The 19409-nt window shown below is 41.2% G+C and overlaps 1 protein-coding gene across 8 annotated transcripts in view; it reads right to left on the bottom strand.

Annotated features, from left to right (window-relative positions):
* The window catches only part of DPF3 (double PHD fingers 3), a 157704-nt gene that overhangs the window by 28215 nt on the left and 110080 nt on the right, over window positions 1-19409 (bottom strand). For all 8 annotated transcript variants that reach the window (XR_011151385.1, XR_011151386.1, XR_011151387.1 and 5 more), the window contains 2 exons: window positions 13429-13566; window positions 951-1079 (listed from right to left, as the gene is read on the bottom strand). Coding sequence is in view for 5 of the 8 variants with exons in the window: in XM_069017509.1 (XP_068873610.1) it covers window positions 951-1079; window positions 13429-13566 (267 nt within the window). In the remaining 3 variants the exon portion in view is untranslated. The remainder of the gene's footprint in view (window positions 1-950; window positions 1080-13428; window positions 13567-19409) is intronic.

Raw genomic sequence — 19409 nt, 5'->3', positions numbered from 1 at the left:
GAGAACATTCCACATCACATTTCAGCCATGAAGCAACAAACATCTTTCAGTGACTACAGTATAGAAGGAGCAGCATTCATACTGAATTTCAAGGCCTCTTCGGTTTTCAGATTTCTATATAATCATCTTATTACCACTAGTATCACCACTATACAAAAATACCACAAGTGGAAACTTGGACCAAAGCTGGAATATGCAGTTGTTAAAGGTCTCCCATTCCCTCTACCACCATCACTACCTCCTACATGAGCTATAAATAACTGTTCAGCTGGTATAAAATTTTCCAAAAAAAGAGAAAGGAAAAAAAAAAAAAAGAAAGAAAGGAAGGAAGAAAACAACAGCCCAGAAATAAAGACAACTCAGAAAGATACAATTGTCTACATTTAAAAAGAGAGAAGGGAAGAAAAGGGAGAAATAAAAACCTCTTTAAACAAAACTAATGATAGTCATCTTGTAAAAGGATAATTCTTGACAGCTACCCCCATACCTACCCTGTAATTTACTCCCTCTTTCTTTTTTTGGATGGAGAAATGCATGAAATGTGTAATCAATGGGAATGCTTGTCATGCAACTTTCATAAATCTTGTAAGTAATTTATAGTTGTAATTGCAGCATTTAAAGACAGAGACCATTTTTTAAAATTGTCATAGGATTTTCTCCTTCCATGTGAAGAACAACTGGCACATGTACCAATGTTCCCAAAAGTCAATAAATACATTAAAACTTCATTATTTCATAAGACCCCATTAGCTTAAAAATGTGAATCCAAAAATGGGGTTTATGATATAAAATTTTTCAGTCATCCTTTCCCACAAACACAGAGAAGAGGTAAGATTCCATCTTCTGTCCCTTCCCAAATATGCTGCCTTTCTTCAAAATCTTCAGAAAGTGCGAAAACCAAATCACTCAAATGCCTTTGTACAAGTAAGATGCAAGAAGGAGTCACCTACCAGAGCGCCCACAGTCTGAGCATGATACAAGTTCCTCAGGCCGGCCACTTTTTTTGTTCATATTGGAGCCTCCGAGGCAGAAGTCACAGTAGTTATTGGGAATGATGACCCCATCTGGTCCTTTCTGGGCTGTAGTTGGGTTAGAAATCAGATTTACTCAAAGAGCATTCATTTGGACATTTCCCCCTTATCCTTGATATGGTGTTAGCTCAGTGAGTTTGCAGGCCACAGTCTTCCCAAAACATTGTCAATCAGAACAAAAAGTGAACTGCATAAACCACCTTCATTTTAAGTACACCCTGGGTTGTATCTATTTTGCCTGAAATGCCCTTCACCATTTCCTTTACAATCCCAGCCAGGCTGCTCCCTCTCAAGGACATGCTTCCAGATGTGCCTTTACAGTCCAGGGACTTGTAACACATACAGGTATAGAGACAATCCCTAATGCACATAAGATTTATGTTTTCAGTAAGCCAAACTTGGTTTTTCAGGCAGCTGTCATCATCATAAACCTACAAAATACAAATTCAGAAAGGAAAACTACAGTCTATAAAACTCAAAACTCGAGAGTGGGAAGATGGGGGAATAGGTACCCTTACTGGTTCTATTTATTTCAAGTAGCTTTTTAGGGGACTACATCTCTAAGTAGCAGGGTGTCCTTAGTCAGAAGGTTGGTTCAAAAGCCCTTGAATATTCACAGGCAAAGCCATTTGGGGGTGTTTCACCCAAGGCTTAAGCCATCTGCAGCAGTCACACTCCCTGGGATGAGCAGGGAGGGTCCAACACTACCCCAGCACCCAGCACAGGTGCAGAGTGAGCTTGGGGCAAACATCCCAACCAGCAGAGTTAAAAACTCAGACAGGATAAAAGGAGTGAGATTATTATTATTTTCCAGCTAGGAATACTTGGAAAGGAGCAACACACACTGATCTTAAGTAGAGGAGGAGGCAGATCCCTTAGGAAGGAGAGAAGGGCAGAGGTCTTCTGCATTCCTCTTAGTTGAGCAGAACAGCAATGTCCTTTTTTCTTTCTCACAACTGCCATTTTCCTCCTCTGCTCTCCAGAGAGGGAAAACATTTTCCTGTACAGTCTATGAACTGGGGAAGCGAGTGGAGGTAATGGTTGGTCTTTGTTTCTTCTCTTTAAACTTAAAAAATCCAGTTATATATCAGCAGGTATACCTGGCCTAAGCCTACCACATCAAGAATTTTACAAATGAGAAAATAAAGAACTTTAAACAGTACCATCTCTATTTAATCATCTATTTAATGCATATTTTGTAAGTTGCAAATTTTTAACAGATGTTTTGACAGCCTTTATTAATGATCTTTTTGTCCACATTCAAATTTCCCCCAAAGAACAATGACATTCTGAAGGGCTTCTGGTAGCAGTCCAAGACATACACTTAAAATTAAAATTTCCTCCAAGTTCAATCTGCTTTTCTGGTTTGGGTGCATCTACTTATTAATTTACTTCCAGATGTTGATCAGCTGAACTTTTGGAGATTGGTAACTGATCCAGGTAAGGTGAAATTAAGAAGAAAATTAAAATGTATAAGGCTGCAAATACATCACTATCTTCCTCTGTGGTCACGGAAACCCTGAGAGTATTTACTAAACAATGGACTTTGCTCTGAAATGGTCCTGGTTAACAGATTCCCAACTCTCTCAAAACTAGAGAGAAGGTCCCAGTGTTAGATTAGCATTTTGTCTGTACCAGAAAAGCATTTAATACATGCATGCAAGATATGCAAAAAAAGAACAGGAACCAGGTGGAAGTCTAGCACACCAGCTCATTTTAAGACCTGTAACAAAATGATCATAAAGTTGCTGCTTGTACATATTTTTTGTATAAAAAGCAGACCTCCCTAGCATTTATATTTCCCACTGCAGCCCCATTTTGAAAAAGTTAAGTAATTACCTCTTTATATTATTCTGCATCTACAGATAGGCCACGTGCAATGCAAACACAGCAAGCTCAGCATTCAGTGACTTTTTTTGTTGTTGTTCCTTATTACATTATTTCACCTTTCATCTAAGTGTTTTAACATGCCTTACAAATATTAAGATCCAATTATTAACCTTCAGTGAGGTCAAAAGCCTCTTTTGCCAGGGACTCTAGCCAAAGTATTCTGGACCCTAAGTAAGTCTTATGGTGAGGTTGCATTGCATTTTAAAGCTGAAAGACTTGGAGGTAGAGTGGTAAACTGGCTTACTCTCAAACACACAAAAATTCAGTGGTGAGGCCACAAATAAAAACAAGTAGTCAGGGTGCCAGCCAGCAGACTTAGGAAAGAGCTCCACTTCTACCACTGCTCATAATGGTATAATTAACACTCTGCATATACTGACTTAAATTTTTTCAACATGGATTATGACCGTAAGATCCACTGACTGTCAAACTGGAAATGGGACAGGGGGACTTGAAAATGCATACGCTGATCAATTCATCCTGCACTGTGTGGGAGAGGTGGAGGGTATTTGCTGAGTGTGATAAAGCTGAAGGGATTCTCCCAGACTATTGGCAAGGGAATAAACCTGGGGTTTGATCTTCTTCTCCTCTTCTCTTCTCTTCTCTTCTCTTCTCTTCTCTCCTCTTCTCTCCTCTTCTCTCCTCTTCTCTTCTCTCCTCTTCTCTCCTCTCCTCTCCTCTCCTCTCCTCTCCTCTCCTCTCCTCTCCTCTCCTCTCCTCTCCTCTCCTCTCCTCTCCTCTCCTCTCCTCTCCTCTCCTCTCCTCTCCTCTCCTCTCCTCTCCTCTCCTCTCCTCTCCTCTCCTCTCCTCTCCTCTCCTCTCCTCTCCTCTCCTCTCCTCTCCTCTCCTCTCCTCTCCTCTCCTCTCCTCTCCTCTCCTCTCCTCTCCTCTCCTCTCCTCTCCTCTCCTCTCCTCTCCTCTCCTCTCCTCTCCTCTTCTCTTCTCTTCTCTTCTCTTCTCTTCTCTTCTCTTCTCTTCTCTTCTCTTCTCTTCTCTTCTCTTCTCTTCTCTTCTCTTCTCTTCTCTTCTCTTCTCTTCTCTTCTCTTCTCTTCTCTTCTCTTCTCTTCTCTTCTCTTCTCTTCTCTTTTTTCCTTTCTTTTCCTTTTATTTTCCTTTCATTTCTTCTTTGTTTTCTTCCAAAACATTTAATTTTTAATGCAAGTGTCCATGTGCTCACTTATTAACCTGGCTCAGTGGAGCGTGATAGAGATACCAGGCAAAAGTCATAGACAGATGAGAAGTTCCTGAAGTTACATCAATGATATTTTAAATGATGTATCTCTACAGCCAAATAAACCAGGCAATGTTATTCTCTCCAATGTTTTCTTTTTTGTTCTAACAGGTGTGAAAACTAGAACCAAACCTGACTTAAGCTTATTTTCTTGGTCAGTACCATACAGTGAATTAAGTCACAGGCTAAATCATAGAAGGTTTGAGAATAAAAAGATTTTCAGATGATAGGAAGCAGAAAGCTTTTCAAAGGAACTTTTTTTGCATATATCCTCCAAGATTCTAGTTCTATTTTACTGTCATTCACAAATGATGAAGGAATTAAGAAACAAAAGGAAAAATGGCAAGATTTCATGTGCAATCTTCATGAATAGGGTATCATGCAGGAAAAACCCAACCCTAATCTCACCCCTAAATCAATAAAACTACTTACAAAAGTAACTATGGGAATGGATTCACAAGAGAAACAATTAATTTCCTAGGGACTAATGTTGCTGCTTTTCATCTGAGACATAGTAATTAACTAGGTATTCACTTTTTGCATAAGATAATCAACAAGTAGCAGGTGCTAGTTTAAGCCAAACAGCTCAGCTAGCAAGAAGTAACTCACTAGCTGAGAGTTGAATCACTTAGATCAGGTGACTGCCTCCAGGAATTTGGTAAAAAGAAAAAGCTCATCCAGAATTAGAAACTGTTTTAAAGCAAAGGCTTGAAAACCAGCCATGGTCTTGTCCTAACTTACTCAAAACTCTTCTGATTTTCTTTTACACTGCAAACTGCAACAAGAGATCAAAAGCTATGAGGAACTTCGAGTATTGCCTGAGCTAAGGTGTGCTCATAGGAGGTGTATTTAAATCAGTGCCTCTCGCCATTTCAATTCAGTGTTGTTGTCAAGCTTCATCAAAGGCCCTGTCTTCATCTACATTTCCCTCAAAACTGAGTATACAATTTTTTAAAAGTACTTTAAAAATGGATTAAGGGGAGACATGAAAAGATCTGCACAGTTCAAATAATAGTTTCACTGAACCTGAAAGGTGATTCATATGAAGACAGGATGCAGAGTGAAAATAAAGTCAGCATTTCCAAATAAATTTGATGTGCACTTATTCTGAAACTTTTTTTTTTCTTCTTAGCCTAATCAAGTTAATTTCAAGCTATAACAAGCTGAGCAGAAGAAAGAACTACTTAAAATATGGTATCATCATTCACAGTAGTCTTTTTGCAAAGTAAGTTCAGTAAATTAAATAAATTATGTAGTATATCACACTGTAACTTTGTTCTGTAGACAAAACCTGAAAATTAAACAAGTTGACTGAGTTTAAATATACAAAATAATTTCTGTGCATTCTTGATTTTGAAGGCAGGGGCTCTAAACAGAATTCTAGCTTCCCTTCATCCCTCCCAAGTAACAAAAAAACCCCTGTAAGTTATATATAAACTATATATATATAAACTATCCTTATAGTTTCAGTTTAATAAAAAAAGCAAGCTGCTTATAATGAAATAACATCAAGAAATAAGGAATTTTCTTTTCTACATCATCTCCTGGAGCCACATGACTCAATAAAAATCTCAGGTTTCTACTTCTCAGAGAATATCTTGAATGCAAGGCAAGTTCAGAAGAAGGAATTCTTGTCTCTGTTTTTTAAACAGAAAATTCAGAATACAGATATTTTAAATAGTTTTTCTTCAAAATGTGACCCTTAAATACATACAGACAAACCCCCAAATAAACAGAATCTTGTATCTATCTATTTTTCTGATTTCTAAATGAAATTATTTTGATAATTTGGATCACAGTCTTCAAAAACTTGGGAGGTGGAAGCAGTGCTTAAAAGAAAAACTGGTTTTCTCTTCCTCGGTAACAAATCACAGTCACATATATTTCTTCAGCCTGTAGGTAATACAGCACAATACTGAACCATAATTTAAGATATGCATCTAGGTTTGGCAACATTTTATCCCTGTTTTTTGTCATATCCACATTACTGGGAAGGCAACGGAGAATGCGTAGAGTGCATGCATTGCTGCTGGGGTGTGGAGCTGTGCATCTTTTATTTCAAGGATTACAGTGAATTGGCTACAGTCAGATATATGCACTCACAAAGGGATTTTTCCTAGCACATTTTGTCCAGATCTTACCTGTTTCTTCTGGGTTTGATCCAAAACCAATAAAGCCTGCTGGAGGTTTTCAATTCAATTCAAAAGGCTTTGAATCAGGCCATTTACTCTGTTTGCAACATGGATCTTCAGAGCACAATAGAGGCCATGGGACCCCGCATGTAGGCCTGAATCAAGTCAGTACACTTCACGATGGAGGAAAAGGGGTAGATTTGCTTTTATTGTTGGGGTTTTGCCTGTTGGGATTTTTTTGTTTAATTTACAAGACTCTTTGTCTGAGACAGAGCCAGTTTTCCTTTCCAGCTCCTCCCTTTTTCACCCTGGCAAAGGGCAAGCAATGTCTGGCCGCCTGAGCAGGAGAACGCCAGCCAAGAGCCTGCGCCTGCGGTCGTCAAGCCCCTTGGAGGCCTCGGTGACACATAATCCCAACCTATGGCTCCATGTGCCTGTCCTCGCCCCCCCTCGCTGCCAGCGCTCCTCCCTGGCAGGCCTGGCCCGTCTCCATGGTGACCGTGGGCCCGGCTGGCTGCCGCTGGCGTTGCCACCTGCTATCGCCTCGGCCCTCCCGTGTAAGGAATCGCAGCGCGGCCCCTCCGTCTGCTGCTCAGAATGGCTCAGTGCAGGGGAGGCAGGCTCACGCGAGAAATTACACTGTGATAATTAAATGGAAACAGGGCTTTAAGGAGAAGGCAAAAGCAAAGCAGTGCCCGGACTGTGGCTTTCCTTGATGGAAAGAGGAGGGAGATGGCTGGCTGGGCATGCACCCTCTTCTGCCCCCGTCATCGCTGGGTGCAGCAAGCAGTGGTGGGGCAGAGAGGTGGACTGGGGAACTGCTTCTGTGCTCAGGGCTAGACCCTGCCCTGGGAAGGAACAATAAAAGAACACAACTGCTGGTGTGAGAAACAGGCCACACAAAGCTGCAGTGGGCTCAAGGTTCTTGCTCTCTCACAGGTACGCAGCCAGGCAGGGCTGTGCACGGCCATTTCTGGGGGCTCCTCACCGTGAATTAAGTGCATGGGTTTTTCATTGCCGTTTTTCAGGAAGAAGTATAAATCAAGCTGAATGAGAGGAAATGGCCAGTCACTTACTCTGTTGTTAAGACCAGAGATAAGCGTGTTGGCTGGCCCTAAACCAGGAAGTGTTGGGGGCTGCAGGCGCAGCTCAGGCTGGAGGCAGCACATCTGTGTTGATGTGGTGCTGTTTTCAACTGAACACACTTGGAACTTGGGTGTAACGCTGGGAAACGGCTGATGTTCTGTTCCCAGAGTCGTGCTAATCAGCCTTCACAGCCCCATGGCCTCCACTAGCTCCGGCTCCCCACGCTGCACTCCCCCGCATGGGATGGGCATGCCCTTTGCTGGCAGCCAGAGATGCAGGATATGCTACTGAGAGGTGCTGCAAACCACCCACACAAAGCATTGCCAGCTCTCTCTAGTAACTGGATTTTATCTCCTTTTTTGAGTTAGCTGGTAGTGTGGGGATAGAAGAAGCTGTTGCTTTTGAACAGCTTTTAGCAACTCCGAAAGGTTTGCCTTTTCTACAGCCGCTGTTCACAGAGAAGCACAGCCAAGGAGCACAACAAGAAGTGCCAGGAGAAGGAGGTGCACCTGTAAAAGTCAGAGGAAACCTCTAAATGGGGGAAAAGGAAGATCATTTGATCATCTCTTTTACAAGAATCAGTGTGGACCTTAAGTTGAACAGCTGATGAAAGAGCTGGAAGGTGAGCTAGGTAGCTGGAAAGTACAGCTAGGAAAATACAGCATCAACTGATTGGATTCAGTAGATTTGGGGAATCGGTGTTCCTCTACCTTAAGGCAGCATTTCATACAAATTCTGTGCACTGACCTTATAGAGTCTTCTGCAGAACACCTAAAGCATCAGCCAAAACCCCACTGCTCACAGTAAAACATTGTAACTGTCTAGTGCCTCATGATGATAAACAGTAGGAGATAGAATAGGAAGACAGACAAAAGAGTCTGACATCTTAACATACATCTAACATTTCCTGACTTTGAGGGGTGCCTCTCTTGAGACTTGGCACCTGGCCACTGAAACACATCATTCCCATTGGCTAAGGGAATATATCCCACCTCAAGAAGGAATTGTAATGCCCAATATACAGCCCCATCTGGCAGCATCCCTCAGTATTCAAGTGAGAATAGCCAGTGCCATGAATTGGGTCCCTGCAACATCTTGTAAGCTTTGGATCTGGAAATTACTCACTGCAGGAGTGTGAGAAGGCAGAGAGCACCTATTCAGTTCAAATTCATTCAAAGCATTTGGATTTTACTTGGTTCAAATTCTACATGGAGGAGTGTAGGAATCCAGAGTGCAGAGAAATATTCTCTGCACTCTGGGTTCCTACATCAAGGAAAAAAAAAGGCAGAAAAAACAGGAAAATAGCAGAAAAAGGAAAAAATATAAATACATAAATGGTACCATCCTATCTCAAGAGCTGATGTGCTGTTGAAGCAACGTGTTTATCAAAAACTACTTAGTCAGATTGGAAACATTTTCCCATAAACTATTGAGAAGCACTCAGTGCTTCTCTTCAATGACATTTGACCATCAACAGCAACATTTTGTCCCTGCCCAGGCAGTATAGAAAAGAAACACCAAACTAACAAAACAACCACCCCACAACGCCAAACAAAACAACAAAAAAAGTCCCCTTTGGGTCCCTGTACATAGGAGACAACTATGCCATAACTCTAAACAACTAATTGATTTTTTAACTCAGCATTGCAAAATACAGGCACAAAAGTCTCAGTAATTTACAGCCACATTTAAGAGAAATCTTTACACAGTTCAAACTCCCAATCACTACTGTTTCTTTTAGCATTCTGAGTGCTTTTGCTTATGCAAACAAAATCTGAAAAGAGAAAAACCCCGAATGGATTAAATGACTAAGAAGTCAACTCGAGGTAATGTACATATTTTCACTGAAAAGCACCTGCTGCAGGGTATCTTGTTGCAAGGTGGGCATTGATGCATCCTTGCATTCAGAAGTAGCTCCCACCATGGCCCCAGCAAGGATCAGCACTGAGGCAGGGAAAAAGTAGACCTGATGTAGCTTTTCAAATTGATGCTGCTTGTGGAGAGGAACAAACAGCTCGTCTCCAACTGAGGGGCTGACTCTCGTCATTTATTCATGGCCAGCCCCCTGCCTGGATGGAAATAAAAATGTTTCAAAGATGACTGTGTGGGGGAGCTGGAGGACAGCTTGGAGGCACACTGAGGTTAGCACATTAATTTTTTATCTCTGGAGACCGGGTATCCAATTATGCTTAGAGTACAAAAACAACTTTGGCTGGTCTCTCCAGTAGAGATTTATCCACATAATAAAATCTGTGATGGAACTGGGCACAACAGGCTGATGCCACGAAATAATGTACACAGGTGGTTTTGCGGGGCGGATGCTTAAGCTAGCAGAGAGGCAGGAGGACACAGGAATGCATCCTCCTTAACTACACGTATTGCACAATAGATCAACCTGCACTCAGCAGCGAGGCCAGCAACAGCCTGCACAATGTACTTTATTTAGAATTGTCACTGGCCAAAGTGCTTGTGGGCATAAGATCCTGTTCAGTTGCTGTTTCTGCGCAGCCATCTGTAATCAACATTTCACACAGCAAAATGCCACTGAAAACTCTTCTCCTTTAAAGGAGAGGAAGTTTTTCTCCATGTTGACACACTATCCTATTCTCCCATGAATTAAGGAAGAGCATTTATACTAGTACACTCATTCACAGACACATTTCAATAGATAGAAGTCTAATGTAATTCCTATATCAGAAGTGTCTCAAAATTTGTGAGCACCAGCTGCCCCCAGAGCTGGCCTGTACCCATGGAGAGAGACAGAATAAAACAGCAGGTGTTTTGTAGCAGGCTTGGATGCACCCTGGGCTCACAAATCTCACGGTCTCGGTGCCAACATGTAGAGGAAAAGCCAGCAGAGAAAAAGTCTGAGAATGGTGTGGGATCATTTATTTTTTCCAGTGGAGTTGAGGAAAGGGGAAGTTGACTTTTTAAAGGGTTTTCTATAATTTCCTTTTCACAGTTCGATACTCAGGTAAAAAAATCAGAGAGTAGGTCAGAAATAAATGTGTGTATAGCAGAGACAAGACTAGACACTGAGGAAGGGTTATTTATTTGTGTCAAAGGGCCAGATAAAGCATACAAAGCAAGCCACTAAAACTCAAACAGAACACAGGCTAGGGTGTTTTCAGAAAGGCAAAGGCCAGAGAAGACTGTTGAACTATCTTTCATGTTGCAACAGGTAATCTATACGTGAGAGAGAAGGACAGAAGGAGAGAGAGAGATGTAAAGAGTTGTAAACAGACAAACATTCTGCACAGTCAAGGACAGTGAGATGTGCCAAGGAGGTGAGACTTGGGCCAGTCCCAGTTCTCTGATACGCACCTATTCAATGGTTCTCAGTTTTAGGTAGGTTCCTCCTATCTACATCTTTTCCAGTTTCTGGATCATTTTCTGACTTACTCAAACTGGTCTGTGCACGAGGTAGAGGAGACTGAATACGTAGAAAGACAAGAGGCTTTCAGCTCTTGGCCTGGCACCAGTTAAGGCATCAATAGTTGAATCCTGCAGAAGCCCTGCTGTTACTGCAGCTTCTGCAAGGAGTGGGAGCTGCAGAGGAGACGCGAGTACAAAGGAAGGAAGTTCATACTGCAGCCGCCCACCTGAACTTTACTGACCTGGTGCTCACCTCCCACGGCACGACAAATTCCAAATGGCTGGTTTGTTTTGCCTTGCCTTTTCTAAATCAGGCTGCTCATATCTCTGACACACTGCTAGGCAAATAACCAGATCCTACTCTACACCATATCTCTGGTCCTCCTGTTCAGTGGGTTGTAGATTAGCTGTTTGGATTAACATCCCCCTGTCTTCCCTCCCTCCCACCTCCCCCACCCCCCAAGCCCATGCAGAGAGGACTCTTGAAGCTCAAGACCTATGATGCTGCAGACCTGTCAAATCTAATTCATAACACATGCCTAGCAGTTCTTAGGGGAGAGGAAGGATCTGATGCTCTGGCTCCCCACCATCCCCCTGTACAATGGGACCATTTAATGACTGCACATTAGCAATGTGGACAATTAGCATTCACATGGAAGATGAATGGCAGCATAAATTAAATATTGCCAAGTGAAAGAGCCAAGATGCAAGATCTGAGCTCAAGGCTGTAAACAAAGAGGCAAAAAGGAACAAACAGCCACTGAAACAGCTAAGCCATTTGGGACAGTTACCTTCCAGCATCTGGGACTTTCCCCAAGGCTGATCTGCACATTTGCACGCTGTTGCCCATACCTCACTGGCTCCTGGCTGGTTATTATTTCCACTCAGGAATCTAGGCATCAGGGAGATTTACCCCAACAATTCTAAATTTCTGCCTGCTTGTGCATCTGTGCATCAGCAACTTCCCTTTGCCACATGCACCCCTTAGGAGCTCTGGGGGAGCACAAGCCCAAGCAGCTCTCATGCTACTCTTTCCTACAGTGTAGAATGCACCTTTTTTATCCTGGGCCAAAGTCAGCTGCTCCTAACCTTACCATAGCTTTTCCATCTCTTCTTCTTGCAAACTTCTATCATTTCCTAAGCACCAGAGACACAAGGACTGAAACCTCTTGGCACCTATGTCAAACTGAATTCAGGGCAGAGGACACTACCTTTCCTTTTTTGGGCATCTATTGCAAGGCCATTATTAGTATCAATTTAATACAGATTGCAATATGCCTCTCAGGTATGCAACTATTACTGACTACTGCAGGCACAGGAAAAAAACAACCAACCAACCAACCAAACAAACAAAAAAACCCCAAAGCTGATGTAAATGCTAAGTAAACAAAAGCTACTGGCTGAACACTGACATTCCCCTGCCTGCCCAAGCAGTCACTCTTAGTGCATTGACAGCTCGAGTTTATCAACAGCTGGAGGAGTCAAAATTACTTTTGCTACAAATCTACAAAACATGATAACTAAAAGGTAGAGCATAAAAGCGACAGAAACATAGGGCATGCCAAATGGGATCACACTAAACAGTCCTTCAAGCTCAGACAGTGGCTAGTAGCAGATGCTTTGGAGGAAGGAAACCCCCTCCTACACCTCCCTGGGGACAATTATCAATTATCCTGCTTAGAAAGAAAATGTTTTCCTACTTCCATATTTCTTGCAGTTCATAAGGTATTACAAAGTGTTTTCCTGCATATTTTTCCCTATAAGCATTTTATTGCTTTATTACTTTGAACTAAAATAACACAGATCACATGCTGATCCAAAACAACTTTTTGAAAGCAAACAAAGCTATCTACACAAATCCCAAGGTCACAGCAAACATCACATAGTATTGCACTCTGGAAAACTGAGAAAAAGGGAATTAGAGACTTGCAAAAATCAGTAATATAACACAGTCTCCTTGCCTTCCTGTTCTGTGCCTAAGGAGCACAGAAAGGACAATCAAACAGGGTGATGGACCTTATGCTCCCACTGAGTATATGTGATTCATCACGTAAGAATTCAGACCACTAAGATTTCTTTCAGCGTTGTACCGGTGTGGGGAATTGAGATACATTCTCCCCTCACGTTCCAGCTCTTCTCCCTGCAGATCAGTACTGATGTGTTTTCATAGCTTTTGTCAAACTGTAACTAAGAAGCAGCTTTTAGCAAAGTTGAGGGTAAGCTGTTTGTGCAGCAGGTGAAGGTATACGGGAGAAAGGTGCTGTTATTTTCATACTGAAAAACTGAAATATTGACACATATCTCTTATTTAAAGGCAAAACAAAGGCAGCCCCCTGAAACTACTGGACGTGTATTTCCTTGACATCCCTAAAAGCCACTGGGAGGCTGCTTGATGATGGGCAGGTTGGGCATCTCTTCTTTTCCCCCCTCTCCTTGCCACTTCCTCCCCACAGGAGCAGTAATGGAAAAGTGACTTGCTGCAGAGATAATGCTGGGTTTGAAATGAATTTCTGACTAGCTGAGCCAGCACCCGTGTGAGCTGTGGCTGATTAGCTCCAAGCATCCAGGGCCCAATCACTCACAACTGAGCCAGGCAATAACACCAGCCTCCACAAGGCAAAGACAGGGTGGAGGCAACACCCCTGGAAAGGATCTCAAAGGCAAAGGGAAAATCCTACTCACGTTTGTGGTTTTCATTTCGGTGGACAGGGGAAGAGCGGGTCTCCTGCTCACGGGCTTCATCACCCTCTTCACTGGCAAGGTGAGTGTGAGCATAGTGGTAGCTCAGCCCAGGCCTGTTCTTGTAACGCTTGCCACAGACTGGATGGAAAGGAAATATGAGGGAGGGGAAGAGAGAATGGAAACATCAGTGTGATCAACAACCACAGCAGCATGCTCTCAAATAATGCTCCCTTTCCCCCTGAGAATGGCACCACACACTCCATGCGCCTGCCCAAAACCCTTCCAACCGGCACTGGGGAAAGGTGACAGAGGGCAGCCCTGCAGCTGCAGGTCCCCAAACAAGCTTTCTTCCCACCATGCTGCCAGCAGTCCTTCCCACAGGCCTAAGCAAGTGCACATTCAGTCCCTCCAGATCACAGAGCCCTAATCCTCTCTGCTAAGACTACTAACAAGACTGCATATAAAATTAAATGAAATGCCAGTTCCAATGGTGGTGCTGCACAATGCACAGCAATGGAAACAAGACTGAGAAGAAAGGACATTTTCTTCATTACTGATCTCTGAAAAAAAAGGAAACAGCTGGGATTTTTTAAAAGACTTTCTCTAAAAGGTTACTAAATAGCTGTATTCACAGATTCCTAGTTAAGACAAGGAGATGGAAATAATTCACAGTTTCTTGCTAAAAAAAACATGTGGTAGTGATACTTATTTGCCCAGATAAACTTCATATTCAGCACCCCAATAAATAATAGAATGTGTGACAGAGAATCCTGCTTCTGAACTTCCATTTATTTTAGGACTAAGTCAACAGATATTAAGGGCAGAATCAAACAACTTAGGATGATGAAAGGTCTACACTTCACAGGGAATGTACAGCAAGGGCAGGCAACAGCATAAGATTCATTACATATGAATTGATTTTCTATATAGTTTTTCATTCATGTTATTGTCTCAAAAAGTAATCACTTTTCATATTCAAAGCATTCTCTGAATGTCCATTTTCTTTTATACAGCTATTTTGTCTACCAAATACAAATATTACCGTTTTAAAAGATTAAAAAACAAAAACAAAAAGCTTAAAGCCCTTCCTGCAAGTTTTTACTCCCAGAGACATTTATAGTCACTTTATTACCTTAATTAACCTCAAGGATTTCACACAGGAATAAATGTCATGTCCAGCAGTCTGTCCTGCATAGCTTGTTTAGAAGACCAAAGGCAATGGTGCCAGAAGAGAGAACAGAATCCTGTTTTTAGACCCCCCTGAAAAGGATCTCTGAGGGGTAAGTGACCATCCACTCCTAAAAACTTTATGGTGTTACAGGCCCCAATATGTATCCTGTAATATATATAGATACTTGACTCCCCATTCTCCAGGCACCTGGGTCTGGGAATGTCAAAGACTCCACAAATAAATTTTTAAAAAATTAAAAAAAAAAAAAAAAAACAAAAACAACACAACAAAAAGCAACAACAACAACAAAACAAAAAACCCAAACCAAACAAACAAAAAAACCAAACCAAACCAAAAAAAACCAACCAACCCTCTCACCCCATTTATTCATTTACATATAAATATAATGTCAAATTTTATACCTTTCTGCTACTAGTCAGAAAATGCCAATTGATGTTCCACATTTTGGAACAGATTATAGAAAATTGTAAATCAAAGCCTAGTACAATAACATATTTCATTCTCAATCTCTTCTAGCTGATTTACAAACTCCCTCAAGGAAAATACTTTGTTAGAAACATGTAAAACAAGCTCATGATATGTATGAGTGATCTGGAATATTAGGTACTTTTATCCCAGTTTTCTTCATTGTGCAAGGTGATGATCACAGACTCATCATAACAAGATAGAAATTTTTTTGAAATGTAATATGTCCTGTACTCAGTTACAGATTTTTCAAGTCTTTGAATGGCCTTGGTTTAGAAATGAGACCTCCTGCAGGAGGGAAGAGGGAATGTTGAGAGAAATAAAATACTCATTTAGATGTGCATATCCATTCTTTGAAGCATCTGCCTTCATTTTTCCTATGTAAACCTAACTCCATTGCCAGAAATTTTGAAGAACTAGACTGTTGTTAGAAGCATGCTCTCCACAAAACATCAGTTCAGTCTCCCTTCTTCTAGTACCATCCTTGTTTTCTTCCAGTGCATTCTAGAGGGGGAAACTACTCCTCCTTCTCTGTGGTCCTGCAGGGCAAAGGACAAGCAGTGGAACAGAGGCTGAACAAGAGTCAAAACAAGATATCTGCAGTTTTGTATGACTTTCCCCATGTTTTGAATAGTAGAAGAAGCAGAACACTTAAGTAATCATCAACCCAGAGAGAGCTCACTGCTTAAATTCTTTCAGAATGGTAGCCTCCTCTAATTACATAAATGTTGCAGTGTTTCTTAGAATGGAGAGAGAGATTTACATTTCTAGCAGATTGACCATCTGCTAGATGAGCTGGATCAGCTCATCAAGTATCCTACTCTATCCCACTTACTTTTGTGTGTTTGAAGAAGAATGTTAAAAAATAATTCTATTGCTCTGAATTACCAATACTGCTCAAAGACTCCTGTCAAATTATTTCCAGAACACTATCAGATGATCAATGCCCAAAAGGAAACTTGCATTCCCTGCAACAAGTCCCAAAACTGTGGTGTTTACTCCATTCCGTACAGGATCCTGCAGGGATTTTAGCTATGGAGTTTAGGATGACACAGGAAATCAGATGGGTCTTCAAACTCATCCTTCTTCAGCAAAAAAGTATCACCTCGCCAGGAAAAAGCAAGTATTGATATAAGCTGAGCCAGCAGTAATTCTGCAGCTGAGTCCTTCCCATTGTGAGGACTTCCAGGTGTGACAGCAATGTGACACATGCCTTGTGAGAAATTGATTTGGAGGACTTTATAATCAGAACTGAGGCAAAGGAGTTTTGTTTATATGGTCCTAGCAGATCCTTTGTAGGACCAAAGATTTGCAGTTCCAGCAGCCTTTTTTATTGGTGTCTAGATTTTTCCATTTTTCATTCATGTTCTGTCATGAAAAAAGTCTGAAGCAATGTCATGAATTGAAACTGCAGAGAGTCCATGTTCCTCAAACAAATTAAACTTTTGCATGGGGAAAGGGTCATGATATTAGTCAGGCAAAAGAACCATTGGCTTCAGTGAGACTTTGCTAGAATGAAAGCTAAGTCAGAACCTCATGGTTTCTCCAACAGATTGAATCTTCCTGAATTCACCCTAATCTGTTGTTTTCCAGGTAAGAGCACATTTTATTAATCAACCGTATCACTGTGCTAAGAAGTAGTTTCTATAAAAGGGTGATCATTAATAAACACTTAGCTCTTATATAACTCTTCCCACTGCAGACTGGCTTTTCAAACATTAATTAATCTTCCTCCACATTCCTGAGTGGGAAATACTACTCTCATTTCAGTTCTGAAAAAAGAGAACTGGAGAGGGGCTGAGTTGCCCACACAGTGATCTTTTTTCATTACCAGGACTGGAATCCATGAGTTCCAGCATCCACACCAGTGCTTACACCACATCTTTCTCATTCTCAGAGCTGACAAAAGCATAATGAGAACTGGTTCTTCCAGTCTGAAATGCATGCTGTTGATTAGTTTTTAACACCGTGCAGCTCACACATAGCAAGTGAAAGTGTGCCTTTCATAAACTTTGCTGAGTGGCCTTCCTTTCAGCAGCTTTGACTTTTTTATCTTCAATTTTCCTTGCTGGATAGGCTCATCATCCTTGCATGTGGTAGATTTCATCCTGAATCTCAACACTGGGAAGTTGACTTGATCTTTAATTAGGTAGCCAAGCTCAATGAAAACAGTGGGAGTTTGTAGAACGTAACCCACTCCAATTCCTCCTGCATTCCAAGGATGTATTTTTCCTATGAGCTGATGTGATTGCTCCCTTAGGAACAAGCTGGGTAAGTAGGCAGTAATACAGCAGCGCGGACCAAATGTCACAAATGGGGAAGAAGGATTGTTTTATGAGACCACCAGACAGTCTCCTATGATGAACCTTATTTTCCTTCAAATTTGAAGACTGATATGAAGATGTTACACAACTGCATTATGGGCGGGGGGGAACAGTATAAATGCAAGCATTGAGTGTTTCATAAAAGAGAGCTCTCTTCTAAGTTCTGGGCTGTAGCACCCTGCAATCCTTTGGATAAGCAAATTCTCACTCTATGTTTCTCAATGAGTAAAATTAATATAAAATACTTCCCCTGTCAAAAAGGGGATTTGAAACCTATGACTTAAAAGACTTCCTCATCAAATATCTAATGGCTGTGTTGCTGTCATTTTGAAATAGTTACACATTTGGTCCTTGGCAGCCTGTGAGCTATGTTCCAGCCAGCTCTCCACATACATTTTGCACAATCTGTCATCAGTATGAGACAGAAGGAAACAATCCATGTTTTTAGTGGAAACAGGAAACTGGAGGAGTACATGCTGCTTTTTTTTTTTTTTTTTGGTCACTAAATTTTGTCCCCCTCATTGTCTTTCTTTGCTTTTCTCTGTCACCTCCTGTTCTTTCTTCTCAGCTGTGCTATGTCAAATACTAAATCTTGAGTTAACTTCTGGCAGGCAGTCATTCCTCAAAGTTACCTTCCTGTCCTACCATTCTCTCCACTCAAAAAAAAAAAAAAAACAAAACTGTCCTTGTTTTGCACTGGTTTGGTAATATATTCTCCCCTGTTACAGTTGTGTATGCACTCTGGCACATCTAGAGATCTCAAACATTAACAGTGCATTTTGACCTCCACCGATAGAAAGACATTACATTCATCCCTCTTTGATCAGTACTGTCACACTATACACTTGTAGTATGAGAGCAGCTATTTAGTAATCCATTCCATAGGGAATTTTCTGTAGGTAGAATAGGGAGGTAAATAGTCCTTGTTTCAGTGCCCCCAGAGGACAAGTCCCAGAATCTACCTGCTGTATTAAGATCACAGCAACTTTGAACCCCAGTGCAAAACATGCACAGCTCAACAGTACACCTGTGCACATTTCAACAAATGGCTGGCTAGCAGGAGCAAAGGAGAAAACAACTATCCTACATGAGTAGAAAATGTTCAATTATCAGAGTCAACTCTGTTCCCCTCTTACCATGTGCTCTACTCCACATCTGTGTAATTGAGTATTTTAAAAGATTTTTTTTAAAGTGTCCTTACCTCTCTAATCTTGTCTTTTCTACCAATAATGTAGTCAATGGATGACAAGTATAGCAGCTATGGTGGGAGAGTTGTTTGTTGAGTTCATCTGAACAAGCATCTTATTCTAGATCTTATTGCTTATCTACTTAGGGATTCACTAGAAAGGATAATACCAGGAGATGATTTAGGGCTTAAACTGCTAATAGTTTAAAGGGACACTTTAAAAGTCATGCCAAAGATTTATGAGAAGCATGTAAAAATATAATGCTATAATCAAAGCATTTTCAAATCAGCTTGTAATTGTGATATTTAACCAAAAATCTGCCCTAAGCAGCAGCAGTTAATAGTGTTGGTCTTGTTCATAGTATCTGCCAGAATTAAGACAAGAGATTGAGTCTCAGAGAACTGGTAAAAATCAAATTTGATCAGGATTTATCTGGTAGGCCTTTTGTATTCCAGTAAAACTTTCAGAGAATCAGTGAGATGCTTGCTAATATGTATGACAGGATCAGGACCGTTTCAAGGAGATGACGAAGAAGACAAGGTGAAGTTAGCAAGGAAATTACTAGGGCCGTCACTTTTTTGAACAAATACAATAAAATAGTTCCCAAAGAAAAGGCCTCAAGGACGTGCATTTGGCAAGTCATGCTAGAACAATATAACATTTAACTGGGATTTTCTAAGGAAACTAAAAGAGAGAGATTCTCAGTACCAATTGAAACTCAGTGAAATCTGTTCATGTTAAATCACTAAAGCTACGTGAAGGCTCCAGCCTTTTGTTGGCAGAACTTACAATATGGTTAGAAGATAAAGGGAA

The sequence above is a fragment of the Aphelocoma coerulescens genome, chromosome 5, assembly GCF_041296385.1.
Source record: "Aphelocoma coerulescens isolate FSJ_1873_10779 chromosome 5, UR_Acoe_1.0, whole genome shotgun sequence".
NCBI classification, from domain to species: domain Eukaryota; kingdom Metazoa; phylum Chordata; class Aves; order Passeriformes; family Corvidae; genus Aphelocoma; species Aphelocoma coerulescens.
This window is presented reverse-complemented; position numbering and strand designations above follow the sequence as displayed.